The sequence below is a fragment of the Ictidomys tridecemlineatus genome, chromosome 3 (assembly GCF_052094955.1).
Source record: "Ictidomys tridecemlineatus isolate mIctTri1 chromosome 3, mIctTri1.hap1, whole genome shotgun sequence".
NCBI lineage: Eukaryota > Metazoa > Chordata > Mammalia > Rodentia > Sciuridae > Ictidomys > Ictidomys tridecemlineatus.
This window is the reverse complement of record NC_135479.1, coordinates 29638489-29662040: the sequence shown is the minus strand read 5'-3', so window position 1 is coordinate 29662040 and position 23552 is coordinate 29638489. Positions and strand designations below refer to the sequence as shown.

At 34.1% G+C, this 23552-nt stretch overlaps 1 protein-coding gene across 5 annotated transcripts in view; it reads right to left on the bottom strand.

Moving 5' to 3' along the window:
- The window catches only part of Stxbp4 (syntaxin binding protein 4), a 148258-nt gene that overhangs the window by 50865 nt on the left and 73841 nt on the right, over positions 1–23552 (bottom strand). For 3 of the 5 annotated variants that reach the window (XM_005321604.5, XM_013356989.4, XM_078042265.1), the window contains exons 13-16: positions 17896–18072; positions 12117–12233; positions 11055–11104; positions 8325–8458 (exon numbers count right to left, since the gene is read on the bottom strand). In XM_005321604.5, the coding sequence (XP_005321661.2) occupies positions 8325–8458; positions 11055–11104; positions 12117–12233; positions 17896–18072 (478 nt within the window). Of the gene's footprint in view, positions 1–5382; positions 5437–8324; positions 8459–11054; positions 11105–12116; positions 12234–17895; positions 18073–23552 lie in introns of those variants that run through there. The other 2 variants (XR_013436131.1, XM_078042266.1) reach the window with 2 other exon arrangements.

Sequence of the window (23552 nt, the reverse complement as noted above, 5' to 3'; positions counted from 1 at the left end):
GCCACTTCTTCAAAGAGGACTTCTTTGTCCATCAATCTTAACTAGCATCCCCAATTAACTCTTTGCTAAGACATCACCTGGTTTTACTGAATGTGTAACATTGTCCAGCACCTGGCACTAAATGTTTCCTTATTCCTTTGTTCATCTCTACCCACGACCATTGACCTAAGCTGCCTGACATCAAGAACCTTGTTTATACTTTTATCTAGCCCACTGTAGATATCTGATAAGCAGTTCTTGAAGGAATAGAATTTTTTTTTCCTAGAATAAAATGGTGCCAGGGAAAAATTATTTTTTTGAAGCTAACAGTAATTTATCCATTTAAAACAATTTAAGTGTCCAAGATTAAATTTGATATATTTTCTTAATGGAAATATAGCAGTGTCCTTCAATTTGCAATAATACAAAGTGACTTTCAATTTGCAACAATAAAAAGAATACATACATTTACCATTTCCTTGATTGGAAAGATTTTATATTATAGTGGTAAATTTCTGGCATTAAAAATTAAGTCACCATAGAACCATTTTGCCTTATAAAAACAGGTAAAGCTGTTTATTAAGTAATATACAATCACATAATAAGCTACTCCCTGATGCTTGGAATATCTTTCCCAATTCCAGAAGAAGAGACATTATATAAATAGTAATATCTCTTTGTAGGGAGAACAATACTGAACTGCCCATTCTTTAAAGTTAACTTTCACTAAAGAAACAAAGTTCTTCCTTTGATGAATTCATGCTAGTTAATAAAGAATATGATCTTGAGAGAAATGAGAAAATAATGACAGGAGTTTGATGTCTAGGACAAGTAGAATGAGAAGATGCCATATAAAGTGTGAATGTGGATCCAAGAGAAGAAAAGGATCTAAATGATAAATCATGGCAGCATTAAAAATGTTGTACTGTTGCTTGTCCCATAAAACCTTTCTATTGGCTTACATAACTTCTAATTAGCTTTAGAATGTATTGCTAAATCTGATGGGAACACCTAAATCCAGGCAATACATGGAATCAGATGGTAATTGCTGGGGAGGGAAAAAGGTTGTCCTTGTTTTCAATTGGTGGAGAAAAATATTATCTAATCATTAAACCAATTTGCAAGGGTTGAACATCCACATTTTTGCTCTTAAAAGAAATACTGAATGAAAATACCTACACGTATATATTTGTGCACATATTTCATTCTGTTATTTGCAAAAACACCAATAGTTGGCATTACTGAGTTAAAATATAAGATCATTAAAAACCATTTTCTTAAAACTTTCAAAACCTTTCTAAGGAATGTTTTAAAAGCTCTGGATATATACTGCAAAGCTGATTCCCAGGGATGCAGTGCCACGTTACATTCCCACCTGTAGAGGATGAGAAACGTTTACTTTCAACTGTAATTAGTGGCAGGCCCAGATGGCTCCGACACTAGAGAGTTTTTTTTTTTTTTTTTTTTAATGCCTAATACATGAGTAATTTAAGAAAGAAAAGTAGATTCTCTAAGGAGGATTCCTGTTCCTTGCTTCTTTGCTCAGGCATCATTTAGGTCATTTTGGGCAAAGAAACTTTAGCTCCAACTGCTCATCTCAATTCCATGAATTTCTGAGGCTAAAGCCCCAGTTATTATGATAAACTCATCCTGTTTATGAGCAGGGGTTCTTCTTTCCTTGTTTTTTATCTTTCAAAATACACATGTATGCAATTTTAAATGCCAATTCTAAGTGGAGGGGCAAAGTGGGAGCATGAGATCACTCTACAATCTTGATCCTAAAGTCTATTCTAAATCTTGACAGCTGAATATTCTTGCTTTAATATGATGGCCCTTTTCATACACATAGATTTATATGTAGACATACACATTTATTTATAAGAGCTTGAATGACATGTGTGTGTATATGTCATATTTTTCATTTTTCTATTTATAAAAGCTTGAATGTAGAGATCTTATTCAGAACTGGCTTTTGCCCTTTTAAAGGATGTGAGTGAGACTCCCTTATTGGCCTGACATTTGATGGAGTTGTAGGAGTCACTCTCTTAAACCTCCGGCTGGGCACTGGCCAATGTGTGTTTACATTGTGAATATAAGGATGACGCAGCAGTCCATGGGGAGTGGGAAGTGAGCTAGCACTCGAGGAGGCTGTGCAGAGCCATATGGCACTTGATGCAGAAGCTGCTGTGCCAGCTCCTTTACATTTAAAGCCTCCCTTGTGCCGCAGTGCATGTCAGACCTAAGTGCATCTATGCTTCCCCAAGTACCAAGCCCCGGTTAGCCTCTGCTCGACAAAGAATGTTCCTGAACCCTGAGGATTTCAACAAATGTCACAGTCTCAAAATGAAACAGTGAAAAAGTCCTATGTACTCTGCAGCTACCTCCGACTTTATTCATCAACTAGAACATATTAAGGGTACCCTCTGGCCAGTTACTCCCATAAATGCTACTGTTGTTCATCAGAAGAAGGAAAAGGTTGACCCTTTGTGCTTTCCTTTTATATGTTTCTACCTGCCCCACACTGAAAAGATCCTAAGATTCCTCTGTCACTGCCAGGGCTTTTGAAGATTTTTGCCCTATTTTTATCAGCTATTTATCATTTCCATAAGAAACTTGAAGGAGGTAGTTAGATGCCTCTTCTTATACTGCAAACTTAACAGGAAGGCAATAAGGTATCTTTTTATTAAAGATCTTCTATGAGATATCTGGCCAGATTTTTAAAAATTCATTTTAAAATAAAACTGCCTCTTTTTGTTTTGGTTACAGAATTATTTTGCTGTTCTTTACGTCAATCAAATAAAGATTACAGTTCCTTACAAGTAGTTATTTCACATGAAGATTACATGAAAGTATTATGATGATATTGACCATATAAAAATTAATGAACCCCTTCTCGGTCTATTCCCTAAAGACCTAATAAGAGCATGTTACAGAGACACTGCTACAACGGTGTTCATAGCAGCACAATTCACTATAGCAAGATTATGGAATCAGCCTAGATGCCCTTCAATAGATGAATGGATAAAAAAATGTGGCATTTATACACAATGGAGTATTACTCTGCATTAAGGAACGACAAAATCATAGAATTTGGAGGGAAATGGATGGCATTAGAGCAGATTATGCTAAGTGAAGCTGGTCAATCGTTAAAAAACAAATACCAAATGACCCCTTTGATATAAGGGGAGTAAACAAGGACAGGGTAAGGACGAAGAGCTTGAGAAGAAGATTTACATTAAACAGGGATGAGAAAAGGGGAGGGGAGGGGAGGGGAGGGGAGGGGGGATAGTAGAGAATAGGACAGACAGCAGAATACATCAGACACTAGAAAGGCAATATGTCAATCAATGGAAGGGTAACTGATGTGAAACAGCAATCTGTATACGGGGTAAAGTTGGGAGTTCATAACCCACTTGAATCAAACTGTGAAAGATGATGTATTAAGAACTGTGTAATGTTTTGAACGACCAACAATAAAAAAAATAAAAAAAAAATTAATGAAGACTGGCAAAGTGTCTCTGGCGTTCCAATACTGAGTGAAAATGTCTATTCTATCTTCATTCTGTTTCACTGAAAGCAATGTAACAGAACAGACCAAAGCTCCCGGAGTTAGCAATAAACTATTGAAAGGTAAGTTGCTGATTCAGATATTTAGCTGCGGTTTCCTGTGATGATGACATTTTGACTCAAAATCAATAACAACATTAAATGTTCTGTATTTAGAAGAGTTCTCATTTAGCATATTTCCAAATATACCCAAGTTGAAAGAAGCTGTAGACAATAATTTAACACTTACCATAGAGAGAAGGTACATTTAAATTAATTGCTTAAATAACAATCACACAGCACTAGCAGTAGCCTTAACAGCAGCAACAGCAACACCAAAACATGAGGCATTTTATACTACTAATGGCTCTGTTTGGTACTTTACATGAATTTCATTTAATTCTCTAATCTTGCCATATAGATATTATTATGATCTCCACTTTTTTACAATCTTCTATGAGGAAATGATCCAGAGGTTAAGTAATTTGTCCAGGGAAGTTGGATGAGCAATTGCAATGTTCTCTAGAGCGACTCCAGGGAACATCAAAGGTTGTATGGAACACGGTTTATATGGATTCAAACTGCTGGTTGACTACTCCCCCACAAGTATTCCGATGAGAGGAGAAACTGCCACATTTGCAGTACTGTAGCATTTGTATTCCCTATGCCTCCACATGAGGGGTTCTTAGGCTGGGGCTCATAAATACCCTGAAAATGGATACAAAATGTGTACGATTGCACATTTCTGGGAAGAAGATCTTCATTAGATTTCAGTGGCGTTCATGATCCAGAAAAGGTTCAGAATACCTAGAATGAAGACATTCTAGGTATTCCTTAGAGCCTGGTTTTAAGGGGTAAGACCAAAGAAATCTTATCCTTCATATTTCTGAGGAAAAGTCATAGGATAGCATCCTAAAGTACAATTATATCAAAAGAAGATGGAGGCAATTACCCAAGTGAACATTTCCAGTTGTAAGTTGAAACCACCAGATACTCATGGCAAAGAAAAAGAGGTGTGGGTTGGGGCTAAATTATCTACCTCACTATATTAAATTTCTCTTTCCCATTATGTATGTAAAACAATAACAACTACAACAACAGCAACAACAACAACAAAAAACCCCACTTAAAGAGTAAGAAAAGTGAATTGACTTTCTCTGAATTGTTAAAAAAAATAGGTCCTAAAAAGTTATAAAAATGCTGCAAAATATGCCAACATAAGCAATTATATTTTTAAATAAAATGACAACATAGAAACTCTTTGCTAGTTTTACACAGCAAAGCATATATAAATTTGCAATGAATAGGAAGTATAGATGAAATCTTTCTCCTTTCTTTCAAAGAAATTCTGCTGAATTTCAAATATTTTCTTTGAATAATCATGTTTGACAGATACAAAGGTTAATGTTAGCGAGGTAATTAAAATTAATGATGGCAATGTCCACTGGGCTATGTCTACACAGATGTTTCTCTCCACTCTTTAAGACAACATAAAAATGTTTGACATACAAAATTCTGAGCTTACATATAAAATGTAACAAGATTATTTTTTCACTTCTACAAATCACAGAATTTCTATAATAAATTTTTATGGGTTTTGGCATGTAACTTGAACTTGATTTTTAAAAATGTAGTAGGTATTTGAAATATTAAATACATAATTATTGCATAAAGTGAGCAGATACTATCATATTCCATGTAACATATCTGTGAAGTCAAAGCTATACAAAGGATCTTAGAATGTTATTCTGTAGTAAGCCAAGCCATTTACTAATCAAAAACATGCTCAGAGCTTATTATTTTGATATTTAATTAATAAAATTTTATATCTACCTATCTATTTACCAACCTACTTACCTGTCTATCTGTCCATCTATCCAACCATCCACCTAGGTACCCATTCATTTGGTCCTTAGCATATGGAAGATTAAGAGTGGCAAACAAGAGGGAAAGTGGAATGTTAGAGGCTGGCAGATAGAAAACCAGTGGATAGTGACATTAAGAGAAGAGACAAACAAACCAACTCACACAAAAACAAACAAACAAAATCCACACAGCATATTTCTCTACTAACATGCTACATATTAATACATACTTACAATGATGATACTGAACCATCATAACTAAATTAAATAACATCTGACATATGTTACTATGGCAAATTGTAGTTCCAAAGATGACCACATTTTCCAAAAATGACAACAAAAATGACTTATGACTATATGCTCTTCTATAATGTGATTTGCCACCTCCCCATCCATGGGTGGAGTGTAAGTCCCTTTCCCTGAATCTGCATTGATGAATAGAATATGGTAGAAACAGGGCTGAGTGACTTCTGAGGCTGGGTCATGAAAGAGGTAATACAGCTTCTGTCTTGCTCACTTAAACATCTGTGGAAGACTTGAGATATCATGTAAGAAGCTTTATTACTTTGAGGCTACCATACCAGAGAGACCACATAGAAGTATGTGTTAACACTAAACTGAAACTGAGTTCCCTTTTGGATGTCCAACCCAGCAGAGTAATCAGATGCCTACAACCCAAGCAGATTTCTGACTCTAACCACATGAAAATTTTCTAACAAGAAGGGCCTACCTGGCAAAGCCCAGTTAACCAGAAGGACCATGAGAGCCAAAACTAAATTGTTGTTTTGAGTCATAAAGTTTTGAGGTGGTTTGTTATGCAACAAAGGTGAATAGGATAATTAATTAAAACATTGGTGCTATGTGGAAAGTTCAACTTTACATATATGTTTTATACTATGAAATGTGATGGGAGTAGGTACTTCATGTAATATAATTTAATATTTACAACACTTTTAGTAGGTATTATCATCATGTAATAGAAAAGAAAATTTAAAATTACTTTGTAAAAAGTCCTCTTCAAAAAATAACTTTATTCATGGCAGCTACTTCTTGTATTTTGAATGCAATCTCATATTGTCTCTTTAAATATGATAATTTCATTTTATTTTAACAATATATCTATCTTCACAATATTATATTATCTAGATTTAACTGAAAACTATTTTTCTTTGTCTATAGTCTCCCTATTAAGCAGTTCTTCTCATTTATGGAGCATAATTAGGTGACTCTGGGTTGTGTGTTCACCTTTAAAAAAAAGTATCAACATTGGGAGTTATCAATAAATTGGTACCACACTCAGGAATACTTTTGGAAACTTACAAGGCACTATCTATTGTTACTGAGTTTGGGGGTATTTTTTGGTATTTAGTAGAAGAGTGCCAGGAAAGCTAAATAGTCTATTGTTACAGAATCTATTGATAGTCTTGTGCAACAAATTGCTCTATGTTCTATCTGCTTTTCAAATGTCCTATTAGACATGCATAATGTAAGAAAACCTTTTTAGTCATATGAGCCTGGAATATAACCCAATTTTTAGATAAACCCCAAATATTTTCGCACAGTTTTAATATACATAAGCTTTTCCAGGCTTGTAACTACTAGGTAGATGATGGAAGATTGTATTTCCTTTTGTTCAGACCTTTACCAAGAGTAGATCACCATTCTGGACAATTATATTACTCATGGCAATGTGCTTATGCTATTTAAGTTGATATTACAACATACTTGTGTCAATATATATTCACATTTGTAGAGATTTTATGTGCAGATACAAGCATCTGAGGCTACAATAGATCTCCCAGCGTATTACCTACTGACATATATATTGTTTTATTAAATATCATCTTCCTTTTATTTATCCTCTAGTTAACAGTTAGAACATATTATCAATTTTTATAAATAATGGATATAACTAAGAAAATTATAATTTACATGGAAGGGAAATAAAGGATATGCCAGAAACGGTTATAAAAAGAAGTAAAAATTAAGATGTGAAGTGGAGCACAATGGTGCATGACTGTAATCCTAGTGGCCCGGGAGGCTGAGACAGGAGGATTGTGAGTTCTAAGCCAGCTTCAGCAACATCGAGGCACTAAGCAACTCAGTGAGACCCTGACTCTAATAAAAATATAAAATTGGGCTGGGGATGGGACTCAGTGGTTGAGTGCCTCTGAGTTCAATCCCTGCTACCAAAAATAAATAAATAAATAGATAAGAGGTGAAAGTGTCTGAAAGATAGAAAGAGGGAAAGATGAAAATTTCTATTATTTAAGTTTCCTCCAAGGATGTCTCTCTGTGAGTTGGGGTGCTTGAAGTTCCTTAGAGAATCACTTTGCTTCTCTTTCTAGTTCAGTGCTCACTCTAGGGCTATCTAGTGACAGATACATCTTGTTTCATCTATTTTATTTAAAAATTTCTCAATGTTGATTCTAATTTATACTTATTCTTCCATTGCAAAAAAACTTTTGGCTGGGCAAGATGATGCATGCCTGTAATCATAGCTACTTGAGAGGTTGAGGCAGGGGGATCACAAATTGAGGCCAGCCTCAGCAACTTAGGAGATCCTGTTTCAAAATAAAAAGTAAAAAGGACTGGGGATGTAGCACTAAGGTAAGTTGCCTCTGGGTTTAAATTAATTTGTTTCTAAAAAAAAAAAAAAAAAAGATAAAAAAGAGAAACTTTGGATGGAAATAAAAGTAAAGACATGTCTTAATCTTAAATTAGAACCCTTTTGAACACTGTAAATAAAGCAAGTATTTTCCCCATAAAATGGGTGCATTCAGATTTTTATCAGTTAATTATCAAATTTAATGTGGGCAAACCAATATATTAATATATTCAATGAAATTAAACTATCAGACTTGAAATTTTCTCCTTTCATTAAGTGAATTATTAAAAAAAGAAAAAAAAGTGAAAAAAATGAGGAAAACTTACAATCCATATCAAGTATGGCACGAACGGACTTAACAAGCTCCTTAGATTCCAATGCCAGGGTTGCTGGGATGGTGCGTCCATTCCTTCCCAGTGCCGTGAGGGAAATCTGAGAGGCTAACACAGCTCTTCTTTCACTGAGAAGACAATGAAATGAACTAGAATATGTTCCATAACACACACACTTATCTTTGCTAAATGTGAATTGGTATTCATTATCAAAAATATTTCTTTATCCAGGAATGAACAAAAACATGTAAAATAGCCACACATGAGGTAAATAACATAAACAATATTTCTGTTTTCAATTGTTTATTATAAAATAAACCAGAACATCTGAAGCATTATATTGACTTCATATACAAGGAGGAAGCAACTGAAGGATGGCCTACCTCCTAGATTATTTGTTGGGACATATTTTGGGAATGTTTATATGCTAACATGATGAAACCTTTTATTTAGTTTGGTAAAAATTTAAATTAGGCATATTAAAATATATTTACTTAAAATTTCTAATACAGCAAACATAAATATATACATTCATTCTTGAAATTATCTCTTAAAGTCTTTCATTTCCTTAAATCTAAAATAGCCTAGAGCATTTATATAACTTTTTTTAAAAAAGTCAAATGTCATTTGAAATAAATGTACCCTGATATAATTAAAAGTCCTAAGTTTTCCTCAGAAAACCACCACAGCAAAACCTTTACTTGGAAAAAAGAGATAATGTTAAACTAATGATAAAATCATCATCATTTACAATCCATCTTCTTAAGCATGATGGTATTAATTCACAAGGAGAAATTAAAGAATCAATTCTCAAATTCACATAGTCTTTTTTTTTTCTTTTTTTTGGGGGGGGGGAACTGAGCTGGGCTTCTTCCACCTAGCTGTGACACCAGACAAAATATTAAAACTTTCTGGATCTCCAGGTCTTCATCTTTAAAACAGATTACATGAAATCAGTGGTATACGATATAGGTCTTTTGGGGAGGAAGCCATAGGAATTGATGGGGAATAGGAGGTAATCTAGCATTATTCTGGGCCCACTACCATCCATGCTTCAACAACAGAGCAGTTAGGATTTGTGTGCATGGGACCTTGCACTTGTTCTATGTCTCCATCTCTCTTGGCTCTGATTCTAAATGAGTTTGTGTTTGAACAAAAGTTTGGGGGAAAAAAGAATTTGGAAAACACTGGACCAAATAGTTCTTAAGGTTCATTCCAGAGGAAGGAGCTGGTGAAAGCAGTTTTATTTATTTATTTTTTAAAATTTTTTATTTTTTATATTGGTTGTTCACAACATTACAAAGCTCTTGACATATCATATTTCATACATTAGATTGAAGTGGGTTATAGTCTTGTTCTGCGTTGAATAATCAAGGCTAATATCCATATAGAAGATATGGTATGTTAAAAAGATTGAATTAGATTTCACTAGTGCTTAACTTTTCATGACATGGCAAAAAGCTATGATAGTTTTTTAAAGTTGCCTTTTTTCCATGAAACAATTTAAAGCAAGGGTAGATGCTGGCTTTTAAATAGTAATTTTTATCCTTGAAATTTAACAGCAAAATTTTTAAATTAGTCAAAATCAAATGAGATCTTAGGGGATTATTGTGGGGGACACACCTAATCCATTTAAGGGTAATAAAATTACTGAATACTTTTATTTGTTTGTTTATTTTTTTGGTGCTGGGGACTGAACCCAGGGTCTCCCACTTGTTAGGCAAGTGCTCTGCCACTGAGCTACATCCTCAGTTTGATTACTGAATGTTAAGATCCTTAATATAAATAAAACCATGGAATTTACATAAATATCTTATAAGCAGCATGGATAACAATGAGAAAATATCAGATTCTTTGACTATAAAAAATAAACATTACATCAAAATAGCTTAAAAGTGAACAACTGTACATATTCTTCTAAATTAAAAAAAAAGTCATATGGCACCCAAAATATCCTCGTTTATTTCCTTTATTAAACTGCTATTTTCACTTTAAAGGGCAGAGCTTTCCCATTTCTGCAAGTGATACTGCCAGAAGTAGAAGACATATTTAGAACTAGTGACAGCTATTATAAGATGAAGAAAAATTCACTTTCAAAATGCACAAGGCAAGAATCTTTCTTTTCTATGTCTTTCATCATGTATCAAAATGACCCTAAACTTATAGTTTGAAATAAATCTTACTTTTATGTTTGTTGCTCTTAGTAAGAAACTTGAAATTCGAAGCATTTTGTGAATAATAAGAAAATCAAGGTGCATTTTCCAAATATATTTCTTTTATCTGTACCTACTGACTGCTGAAAGTAAAAGAAACTGATTCCATGAATAAGATTTGCAAAATTCTTTTTGACATAACAACTAATCTGCTGGTTGAGAATGACCTTTAGTAAGGCACCTGTGGCTAGTAACTTTTATTCACATACAGGAAGCTTCAAGAATTTCAAATTAAACTCAACTTTATGGCATTCTTGACAAAGACAAGAGGTAGGTGATTCCTACCTCAATTTTATAGTTCAAGGTTATAATGACTGGCTAAATACTTCCAGGAATTTCTTTTACAGAGCTAATAACAAAACCATTGTCCTCATATTATTCCACAACATTGAATAATAGTGTACAATGGGAATTATTCAGCATCTTAAAGACTATTTAAGAGATTTTTGGTATTTCAGTCACAATTTAATCCGTTGACATACTTTGAAGAAAGCAATTAAATATTTCTTACCTCAAACTTGATAAAGGAGAAGAATTATCAGAAAGTACTTCTTGAATAGCCTAGTGACAAATAAGATGGTGAAGGAGATATATAAATTTGATAGTTTTTAAAAAATGTCCTTTTATTGGCCCAATTAATATTTACAGCCTCCTTTCCATTGATTAAACAGATGTTTCTGATACAGCAGGATGTAATTCTGCTCAGAATATAACAGTTATAAAAACATTTATTTAGAGGATAAATGTTTATCAAATTCTATTTTCTTAGTATCAAGACTTTTAGGAAAGTATTCATTAAGTTATATATTTTTGGAAATCATGTTATTCAGTCTCAATTATTTTTCTTAAAAAATATATATATGCTAATCAGTCTTTTCATGATCTAGGTAATTCTAAGTCTGACTATAAGTCAGCATTGCTCTGTTTTCAGACTAGAGAATATTTCATTCGCCACTGAACACTATTGTATTTATCAGTGTCAGTTGCCTATATGTATATTACATTGCCTAATGAATATTACAGTAGGCGATATAATATACAGTCCTCCCTTGGTATCTATGGGGGATTGATTTCAGGACCCTTGAGGATAAGAAAATCAGCAGGTGCTCAAGTTCCTTATATAAGGTGGCACATTATACATGCATATAACCTATGCATACCTTCCTGTGCGCTTTAAATCATCTTCAGATAATTTACAATACCTAAAACAATGCAAATAATACATAAATCAATGTTATACTGAATTATACTGTACATGTTCAGTATAGATGCAATCATGGTGTGTCTAACTACACAGGATATCATGAATGAGATGCCAGGAGAACAATACTCATATAAGGAGTGCTGGAGAGACCTCGGCTCTGTGAAAGCGGGAAGCTATAGCAGTGTGCACCTACACATCACTTCATTCATGTGGATTCAGCATGGTGCTTGGTGTATGAAAAAATGAAATTTTGCTTTCTGGAACTGTTGGGAGTTTTTTCTGTTTCTGAATATTTTCCATTTGTGGTTGGGTGAATCCATAGATGTAAACCCATAGAGACAGAGGGCTGACTATAACATAAAAACTCACCTCTACAAAATGAAGAAGCTTTGCAGTGGATGCCTCAAAAGTTTTTCGAGCCATTTCTGATTTTCGCAATTGGCAGTCAAGTACTGTAATTCTCTTTCTTAAATCTTGAACATTTTCCTGGTCAGAGATAAGAAAAGGAGCATCTTACACATTTAAAAAAATATTATATTGCTGTTTTCTGTTTGACTCAATATTACTACTTCATTTATTTTCTCTCTTAATATGTACATGTCTTCTGAGTTTGGGAGGACATGTATAACTAATTGTGAACATAAAGTTAATTTTCACAGGGATGCTGCAAGTTTTGTGAGATAAGCTACATATGACTTTATTGGGTCTTGTAGCAAAATACACTTACATTTTTATTTAAACAATTAAAATGTGTGTATTTAAATAAATACATAATAACGCCATATATATATAAAACACCATATTATATATATAATAAAAAAGAATTATTTCCTTTTTTTTTTTTTAAAGCAACTAGTCTTACCAGATGCTGACAGAAACCCCTGAGAATGTATCACAACCTATTCACTATAATAAAATCCCATGTTAGGCATAGCTGACAGGGAATAAAGAGATTCCATGGAGAAAAGTAACAGTAATGTCCAGTGAAGCCACTAGTTGGTAAGGGAGTACTGAAACATAATTTGCTCTGATGATATGTGCCAATCCCTGGAAGCCTATTGTAGGGTTTCATCAGAAACAAATGGCAACAAAATTTTAATGAGTAAATGAGGAAGAAACAATTTTCACATAAGTAAACAGTGTTTTGATTTTGGTTCTGGTGAATAAGTAAAAAAGTCTCTCCTGAATAGTTCCTAACCATAAGCCCCCACTCACACAGGTTTGGGGTCAGAATTTATATTATCAAAGTGGCCTAAATATCCAGAAGCTGAAAATTTATTTAAATTGGTCCCAGGCAAACAGAAGCAAACCCAAAACTTCTATGTAGAGCTGTTTTCTAAATTCAGATCTTAAAGAATTCCACACATAATGTACCTAGAGAACATGCCCTCACCAAAAAAAAAAAAAAAAAAAAAAAATCAGTAAATATGTGAGGAAATAAGTTCCTGAAAAGAAAGTCAGCTAAAAGAAACCATTTATATGATCAGGTCTATAAAGACATCAGATATTAGAGTAATTAGATACAACATATAAAAAGCAATAATGTAATATGTTTCACACAACAAGGTATTGAAATATAATAAAAAATACAAAAATATCAAAATAAATCTATATAACAAAAAATCAATCTAAAAATGTAGTTCACAATTAAATCAGAGACATGGTTTATGATTTAATATTCAATTAGATATAGCTAAAAGACAACAGATAAACAGGTAAAGAAAGTTCTGATAATTTAATAGAAGACACAAATTGACATATGAATGGAGGAGGAGTGCTAAGGAGAAAATAGCCAGAAGATGTATAATATACACAATCTGAATTTCACAAGAGTAACTAGAAAGAATGAAAGAGAAATAACTTAGGGCATTCCAGAAATGGTATAAGACATTGCTCTTCAGATAAGGAAGCTCAATAAATCCCAAACAACATAAATTAAATACATTAACACATAACTCACTGAGGTCAAAATGATGAACATCAAAGCCAAAGAGATACTAAAATCATATAGAAGGAAAAATACTGCAAACAAATGATAGATTGACAGCTGACATCACAACCATGATATAAAAACAATGAAACAAATATCACCTTAATATCTAAAATGTAGCAAAAACATATTTCAAGAATAAGAACTAAATCAAGATTTTTTTTTTCCCAAACTGGAGGCATTTTACCAACAGATCTTCACTAAATGAATTTTTAGAAGACACCCTTGAGGAAGAAATGAAATAATGCAAGGAAGACCACCTGAGATGTAAAGAATGCTGAACACAGAAAATGATTAACATAAGATCTAGTTAAACAAATTCTGACTATACAAAACAAATTCTAATAGAGTTAAAGGCTAAGGGAAAAGTAAAATATAAAAAAAATTAAAAAGAAGTATAGAGGGATGATTAGATTTATATTCTAAAGTGTTTCCAATATTTAGAGGAACAAGAAAGCCACAGATATAAGACTAGAAAATATGGGGCAAATAAAATAAGAGAGCAGATACAAAGTCAACTTCTTTAGTAAATAAAAGCTATAAATGGAAAGATCTTTCCAACTAAAGGCCAAAAATTAATAAATGGATAAAAAGTCCAGCTATATGTTATTTACCACAGATATAATTAAAACATAAAGACATTAAAAAGTTGAAAGTAAATGGCTAAAAAAAATGCATAGGTAAATATCAACCAAAAGAAAGGTATATAACTATATTAATATCAATAAAAATACTAAGGGAAAAAGAAGATTGCTAGATGAAATAGTCATGTTTTCACAGAAGATGAGAAACTAACTCTTAAGTTTGACTGCATCTAATAACATTATTTCAAAATAAAGAACATTAAAAAAAAAACTCCCTACAAGGGAGATTTTAACCTGTTTCTTTGAGAAACTGACAAAGAAATGAATATAAATACAGAAGAATTAAGTGCCCACACCATGACACTGAACTAGTGGACTATAAAGAACAACAGTATCCATTAACTGCAGAATTCTTTCCAAGTTCACTCTGAACCTTTGTAAGCACCAACTACATAATAAGCCATGAACAAATTTTGTAAGACATTATTAACAAGTTTTGAAGAACTGTTATTCTGTAAATTAGATTCTCTGACCACAATGCAATTAAGCTTCCTGTGCTTCTGTAATGTTGATAAAGATACCCATAAATATGTAGATTTTTCCCAAATTAACCTATATATGTAATGAAATTTCAGTAAAATTTACAATAGTTTTTTTCTTTTGAAGGAATTGATAAGCTGAATGTGAAATAGATAAGAATAGATAAAAGGATTATAAACATTTCAAAGGAAAAAAACCTAGGTAGAATGATGAGATAACAAGATTTACTGTAAAAGATATAGTAAACAACATACTATGTTTTTTTTTTTTTTTTTGCAGAAGAATATACATAGACCAATGAAAGAGACTAAAGGTCAACTCACATATGAACTTGATATTTGACAGAGATGATTTGTAGGTCAATTAAGAAAGAAGGAGATTTTCAAATAAATGGTGATAAGACAGTAGGTTATTTATTTAGAAGAAAGAAAAAATAGGAGAGGTGTGGTGGTGGATGCTGGAATTCTAGCTACTCGGTGGCTGAAGTGGGAGGATTTTGAGTTTGATCCCAGCCTGGGTTAATATAGAGAGACCCCAAATCAATAAATAAACACACAAGACTGAAATGTATCCCCATCTCATAGAGTACCACAAAACTAATTATAAGGGGTACAGCACTTGCCTAGCATGTGTGAGGCACTGGGTTCAATTCTCAGCACCCCATAAAAAATAATAAAAAATAAAGATGTTGTGTCCACCGAAAACTAAAAAATAAATATTAAAAAATTCTCTCTCTCTCTCTCTCTTCCCCCCCATCTCTCTCTTAAAAAAAAAGAATACAGAATAATAGAAGAATACAGAATAACTGGACTGCCCAATGAATGTAGAATGGTTAACTCTACTGTAGTACATCCATGCAGTGGAGTTAAAAGAAAGATTAAAAACATGAACTAGGAACAGATTTCAAGCAGATGAACTGAAGGAACAAAATGTTGAGTGCAGAAAGTTAGAATGATGCATATGTATATTTCTACTTATACAAAGTTGATAAATAAGCAAAACGAAACAACATATTGTTAAGGAATACACACACACACACACACACAGAAGAAATAAAATTATTAAGAAAATGGTAAATATTAAATCCAGGAAAATGATTTTATTGGAAGGCAAGGGAAGGGAATACAATTGGAAAGAGACACTGAGGATCTTCAAGGGGATTAGTAATGCTTGAATTCTTAATTTGGAGGTGAATGAAAAAATGAGGCAGGAGGATTTCAAGGTCAGGTTCAGCCTTGTCAACTTAACAAGATCCCATCTCAAAATAAAAAATAAAAAGGGCCCAAGATGTAGCTCAGTGACAGTACTACCCTAGGTTCAATTCCTAGTACCACAACCTACCCCCCATCCAAACACAAATAAGTCAATAAATAAAAAAGGAAAAAATCTATAATGAAAAATAAAAGCTTTGTTATAAAAAGAATCTGTCTTTAAAAGTAAACATTTAAATCCTAATTGTGAACATCTTGGTTAATGTTTCTTAAGTAATCTCACACAAATAAGAAAAGTTTGTTTGTTTTTTTCTCTTTCATTTCTCACATATAATGAGATTGGAAAATGTGGACTGTTGAGATGCCCAAGTTTCACAACTTTTCTTTTAAAAAAATTGTTTTTAGAGACAGCTTCCTACTTAGTTTAGGCTCTTATTAAGGGATGTCATGAGATCCCCATTATGCTAAAGAGAGAAAGCTGAATTAATTATATTAACAGGTAACTAAGCTTTAAAAATATCAAATAATTTTATGTAAACTTCTTGAATGTTATATTATTAAAAAAAAAAAAAAAGAGCTAGGGATGTACTCAGTGGTTGAGTACTTGCCTAGGAAGGTCCTGGTGTCTCTCCCTACTAGGACTTAATTTTTCCCTCTAAAAGTAATTAAAATTAATTACAAAAATACTTCTAATATTTTCATAATCAGGTAAAGGTTACATAAAATAATCACATATCTGTTTTGGGGAAGTAAATTCTGGGTCAAAAAATGAGAACAGAAGTATTGCTGCTTTCTCAGGTGATGTGTTTCCCCTCTGGCCTTGTTACTATCAAAGGGAGATGGGAACTTCAGTCTTCTTGTGAAACTGGTTTAAGTGGACCACTGTGAGAAATATGTTAGTGACTTATGAGCTAACCAAAGAAAATTTTGCTTTTCTAAAGCTCATTTCATTTTCAATTGGTATATTTAAAAAATTAAAACTCTTTTTATGATTAAGTAAACATTCATAAATTATTCAAATACACATTATGTTCTATTGAAAGGTGAATGGGTCAAAGGAATCAATACCTATTATATTCATAACTGAACAACCCTATGAAGTTATAAAGTATCTATTTCAATTTATTCAATTTTCTTCTTCATTGAAGTAAAAATTATTTGTCTACTATAGTTTTTGAAAGTCATTGAATAAATATATATGTAAAATGTAAAAACATCCACATAATAAAAAATTAACATAAAGAAAAGTTTACATTGCCTTCTGAGAAACATTTAGTATTTTGCTATTGAAATTGAGGGGTCTTCTATTGGAGCCTGATCTAGTACACCCTACATCTTAAAAACAAAACCAAACAAAACCCAAACTCAAACTAGTTTTTTTTTTTCCCATTAATTATTTTGGGTCTTGGGCAAAAATTCTTTAACTTTCACACTTCCCTAAGTGCTCTAGTTAAAGAGCAAAACCCATCCCTGAGATCCCCTCCTTCAATCCCCACAAAACAAATTAGCAAGTTCAGAAAGAGAAGGAGAAAACCAATGTAGTCAATTAAATGTTAAATAGTTTCAGGATTTAATGCTTGAACTGAAAGTTGACCAATGACCCAAATAAATTTGGGGCACATGCTTTTCCATCCCAAAGCTATCCAGATAAAGGCAGCTCACAACCTTCACATTACCTCCTCACAGCACATCATCCTATCATTGAATAATAGAAGACAAACACTGACCTAGTTTAGAAGTGCAGATGAAAAGAAAATGAAAACAGGATACACGACAATGGCAGGGAAACCATGGTAACTAGGAGAGAAGTCTGTTTTGCTTACTTTATTTTGGTCAGAATAATCAGCAAGCTGAGCCTTCAGCTCTGTAATCTCGCCTTCTAGCAGACGGATCACTTCTTCATAGTCCATTTCCATTCCATGGGCCTGCCTCTGCGCAGCTTCAGCAAGATGAATACGACTTCGCAGAGCCCTCGTTTCTTCCACTACAGCTTTGGCTTCCTGCAGATTTCAAAATTAATGTCATAAAAAAAAAAACAAGTAGAAAATAGTTAAGGTGATCTTCACAAAGTATTTTCCTAATTCTGAAAGTTATACTTCCAAAACTTAATACACTTATGTTCTTCACTTCTGCACTTGAAAATTAATATTCATATTATTTTATTAGGTGGACTAGTTGCCTGGTCTTATACTCTTCCTTTTTGAATTCTTGGAAATTTTTCAGTATGAAATTTCTTACTTTATATACCCTAGTTAACTTTTGGAAAATAAGGGAAGTTGAAAAAAACTGAAGATGGAAAATAGAAGAAAATGATTCCAGAGATGGGTTTTGCTATTTGACTCGAGCACTCAAGGAAGTCTGAAAGTTCAAATGATAAAATGAGGCTATAACAAAACTCAAGGAGGGCGTCTGGGGTTGTAGCTCAGGGGCAGAGCGCTCACCTAGCATGTGTGAGGCCCTGGGTTTGATCCTCAGCACCACATAAAAATAAATAAATAAAACAGAGGTTTTGTGTTCATCTACAACTAAAAAAAAAAAAAGAAAAAATTAACAAGAACAAAACTCAAGTAGGTGGTAGAGGGCACATGTTCTTAGAAGGCTCTTGCAGCTTCATTGGATGCTGCTGGGAGATTTATAGCCTTATAGTGTGGAGCTTCTTTGTGGACCAAGACCCAGGGCCCAAAGTTTTTTTTCTATACATTATTAGTCTGTTATGTCTCACTTTTGATTTAAGCCCAAAGGTGTAATTTTGTAGCAAAATCTGTAGAAGGCAATGTTCACAAGATAATTATTAATACTGTTTTATCTCAGGTGCTTTGACTGTATTTTTTCATTTAATTTTTAGATCTACATTGGGAGGAAGGTATTATTCAAAAACTATTTCATACATAAGCAGAGACCTAGAGAACTTACATATCCCATTCTAAGACACACAATAGTGCCAGAATTTTAATCCAGAGTTGCTATTGACTCCAACATCAACACTCTCCTTTCACCATTTCACTCTGCCTTTAAATGACAAAATAAACATAATGAAAATCCCCATTACACTAGTCACACTCTCACCCTTAGGAAGAGGTCAGGGTGACCAGAAACACTCTCTTGAAATGTGCCTAGGGTCAAAGATCACTCTCCAGGACACCAATATAATTTAACGTGGCAGTTATAATATTGTAAACCATTTCTTTTTCTTTACTTGATGCAGAAATCTCTCTTCTCTGCAATGGTACTTTCTGCTCCAATTGCTATGGCTAATATTAAACTATGGCTATTTTAATTTTCTTGGAGCTGTTATGAGGCACTTGCTTTTGTTTGAGCTTAAATACATTTGAAGTGCTGAGAGAGTTAGGAATGTGGACATATTCTTAAGGGTCAGTTTTTTACTCTTACATTCAGTAAGCACTAATTAAGGACTTAAGTGTCAGGTTTTGGGATAAGCAGTGAACAGTATAGACAGGACCCTCCCTCTTGCTCCTCAGAATGTGCATCCTAGTTTAGAGAGACAGACAGCAGGTTAGGGATTTTCAGTGCAGATTGCATTGGGGAGATGCTCGATCAGAGACTTGCAGAAGGGCTGAAGTCATGATTTCCCAAGGAGGAGCTTTCTGGGCAAAGGGAACAGTTTGTGCAACTGTCCTGAGATGGGATTGTGTTTTGCATCTTTGGAGAAGAGCAAGGAAGCCGGTGGATAAGAGATAGTGAGTAGTAAGGAAAAGGAAGAGTAATGCAACATTAAGGGCAGAGTGGTGCCTGGAGCAGTTGTGGGGATGGGGTTGGAGTGGAAAGGCAGATCTTAAGGGGATTTATAAGCCATTAAAAGGGCTTTGGTTTTACTCAGGGTGAGATGGGAAGTGATTGGAGGGTTTTGGGCAAAGAAGTGATCTGACCTGACTTATCTTAAGAGGATTACTTTCACTGCTATATTGAGACTAGACTATAGGGGTGGGCAAGAGTGGAAGCAAAGAAGAAGAAAGACAGGCAGAGCTAGCTGTGACTTGAACAAGGGCGACAGTAGCAGAGATGGTGTGAAGTGGTTAGATTCTAAATATCTTTGGAAGCAGGGTTAACAGGTTAGGTCATCAATAACATTTATTAGGTAGCTACATCTAGACAATCATGTTATGTGATAAAAACATAAAGAGGCAAAAGATCAGTCTTGCTCTGGCTAGCTTAAAACATCAGGTATGACTTGGCTACAAGGAGGAAGGGAAGAGGGTATGTTAGGCAAACAAAACAAAACAAGAACCTGCACCACAGCATAAAACAGAACATGAACAAAAGAAGAGAGGCAAGAAGGCACGTGGCAAACTGGAGAAATGGTGCTGGATGGGTTTCCATTAGAGTAACAGATTCCTATAGGGAAATAATGATTTAAAAAAATAAAACATCTGGGGAGAGGGCTAGGCTGTAGCTCACTGGCAGAGCACTTGCCTAACATGTGTGAGGCACTGGGTTCCATCCTCAGCATCACATGAAAATATAAATAAAATAAAGGCATGCTGTCCATCTATAACTATAAAAAATAAAAAAAAAATAAAGGCTGGGGAGAGGGCAGGAAAACATCAGGGGCTGGTGGAAATGGCACAACAGGCAAAGGAGTTTGAAGTTGGGGCAGCCTTGTTAGTAGAACGTGCATCAGAAAGTAACACTGGCAGCAGGTGCAGGATGGAGAGCTGTGGCCAACCAACCACACCCTGGCAGAGAGAGCTTTATTTTCTCATATATACAAGTAATTATCTCATAATCGAGTGTACCCTTAGAAAGGAATATCTGGAAGGAAAGGGGCATCCATTTAGCCCACCACATGTCAGTTCAGTCTAGGAGATCAGGAAAGTCACCAGGGACACAGCTGGGTCAACTTCACACCAGACAGTGGCAGTGCACACAGGCGCTCACGGCTCAGTGAGCCAACCCTGCTCTAAATGTCTTAACTGTCAGCTCAGCTAATCTACACTGTGTGATGTGAGGTGTGTCGACTATTCTCCTTGTTTTATACAAAGTACACTGAAGCACAGAAGGGTTAAGCAACTTACTCAGAATCACAAACACAATAAGTGACAGAGCTAGGATTTGAACTCATGCAGTCTAGTTACAAAGCTCATGTTCTTGGTCACTATACCATACTACCTTGCACTATAGAAAATGTTAAAATAAAAAAATTGCTTATATGTGACAAGATCATCAGCACCAGCCCTGAATTAGCTTAGGATGTGGTCATTAATATAGACTCAAACACACCTGAGGCTGCTACGCTGCTCCCCATTTTCCTTCAATCAAGCTAAAAAAAAAATTAAATAAATAAAATAAAGCCTCTGAAGTGAAAGAGGAAGGGCAGAAAATTCACCATAGCTGCAATGAAGAATAACTAATTTGATGATTTGTCTCCTTCACACTCACTTCATGAAGCTTTTATTCCTCTATAAAAACAGCACTTTTATTTTTGTTCAAAGAATGCTAGTTAATTAAATGAAGAATCTGGATGGAATTTATATAGCCATTATAGTGCACTGATGGTAATACAGTGTGAAATGCAGTCGGGTGGTAAAAGATGCAGAGGTTTTGATGCTGAATAAATTCATGCCATTTCTTTTGTAAATGTATAACTGTCAGGCTGGTGAATGTGACCCCTTAGCAAAGTTCTAGCCCAATTCCCACTGAATGGCTGTTTAAAAGATTAGTGCATTGAAATGATGACTCTTAGAGGAAGCAGTAAAGAAAAGATAACAGCAGTGTGCCGTATTTAGCAATACAGGATCACATCAATCCATTTTCTCTTTTCCTCCCAGGCTGTCTTCTAATAAATAACTGCAAAGCCCTCCTGTGTCAGTAACATTTGAGCCAGAATTCTCCCAGTAGCTCACCATGAGCCTGAAATCCCAATCAGGGCAAATTCTACAGTTGACTTATTGATGTACTTTGTATCAGGTAGAGTTTAATTCAGAGTACAAAGTTAGATAATAAAAGAAAAACTAAGATATAAGAGTAAATCAGAGAAATCAACATAAGCATAAATTTGTAATACTAACTAGTATGAGCAAATGTGATAGAAAAGAATCTGGAATTATGAGGTAAAATCTTTGACTTTCGTTTTTTCTTTGATGACACTGAAGAAATAAATGCCTTTAACTCACACTGTTCCTTTGTAAAATGAGGGTTTGCCACATCACAATTTCACAATGAACCTTAAAAGAAGATCAGATCAAATTCTTCTTTGTTAAGATAATTCAAACTAATGAAAAATCTTTGTAGGCTATAAATACTTTGGTCTTAGCTATATGATTACATTGGGATAAAGGACAGACAAAAGAGGGTATACTAAGGATTTTCTGTATGTATCACTTTCTCCCACAAAGCAATGGGATCTATAATTAAAATAAATGAATGAATTAATTAACTGAAAAACAACAACGAACATTAAACTGGCAGTGCTCAATGGTAGAGTGTTTGCCTAGAATAAAAAAACCACGGGTTTCAGATGAACTTATCTAGGTCAGTAGCTTAAATTTGTGACTTTTTTTTTCTTTTTCATTTCCTGGCTGAAAATTCTCTAAGACTCAGTTTGCTCAGTTGTATAATGGGAAATAACACCTATCTTATAAGATCAGAACAACTGTTGCAAGCGGGTTAAAGAAACTATTGCAGTACTTTGTACAGTCCCCCCACCCTTTTTTTCTTTACTACTTTGGAAAAACATACATAATCACCTTAGTGATCAGAGAGCCGAACTAGATAATTTAAAGGGTTTTCCTGAGGCATTCAATTAGTAATACCAGCTCTTGAACTTTAGAGAAGTTATTTGGAAAGATAATTTGCACGTCTTTTTTAATGTTAGCAAAAGTTATGTAAAACCCTATCCTCTCTAGTTATGGGTCCTAAAGGCTCCCTAAAGTAGAAGGAAAAAGCATTAACTGCACTTGCACATTTGTAATTAGGGTAGCACATCCACATCACTAACCTTAGAAGTTCTGCAATTTTTAAGCTCATTAGTAAATCTTTCAAAATGTCAATGGTTGGCAGGAGAAAAAGGAGACTGCAAAGATATGCTTTAGTGTAATGTAACTTATGTTACCGAGCCCTAAAGAATACTTCTCTTATCAGCTTCCGACATCCACTCACTGGAAAACCTTTCTAGGTCTTAGACCTCTTACAGCTTGTAAAAAAGATTAAGGGTCACTGCAGGAAGAATGTTGTTGGATGAGAAGTGTTTAAAAGCAAGTTATATCTAGTTTCCTTAATTTGTATATCTGATTTATTAAACTATGAATAAATATAACTCTCAAACAATGATCTCAAAACGCTTTGCAGATAGATTTTTAAATGAATTTACAACTCACCCCTTAAGTATAGATGTATTGGGGGAAGTATTTGATTTACAGCATTTTTTTTATACATCTCTGAGATGCACTCTCCACTTTCTCTTTCCTCACTCCCTCTCCATGGATACATCCAAGCCTCCCATTCCACCTCCTCACTTGAGCAG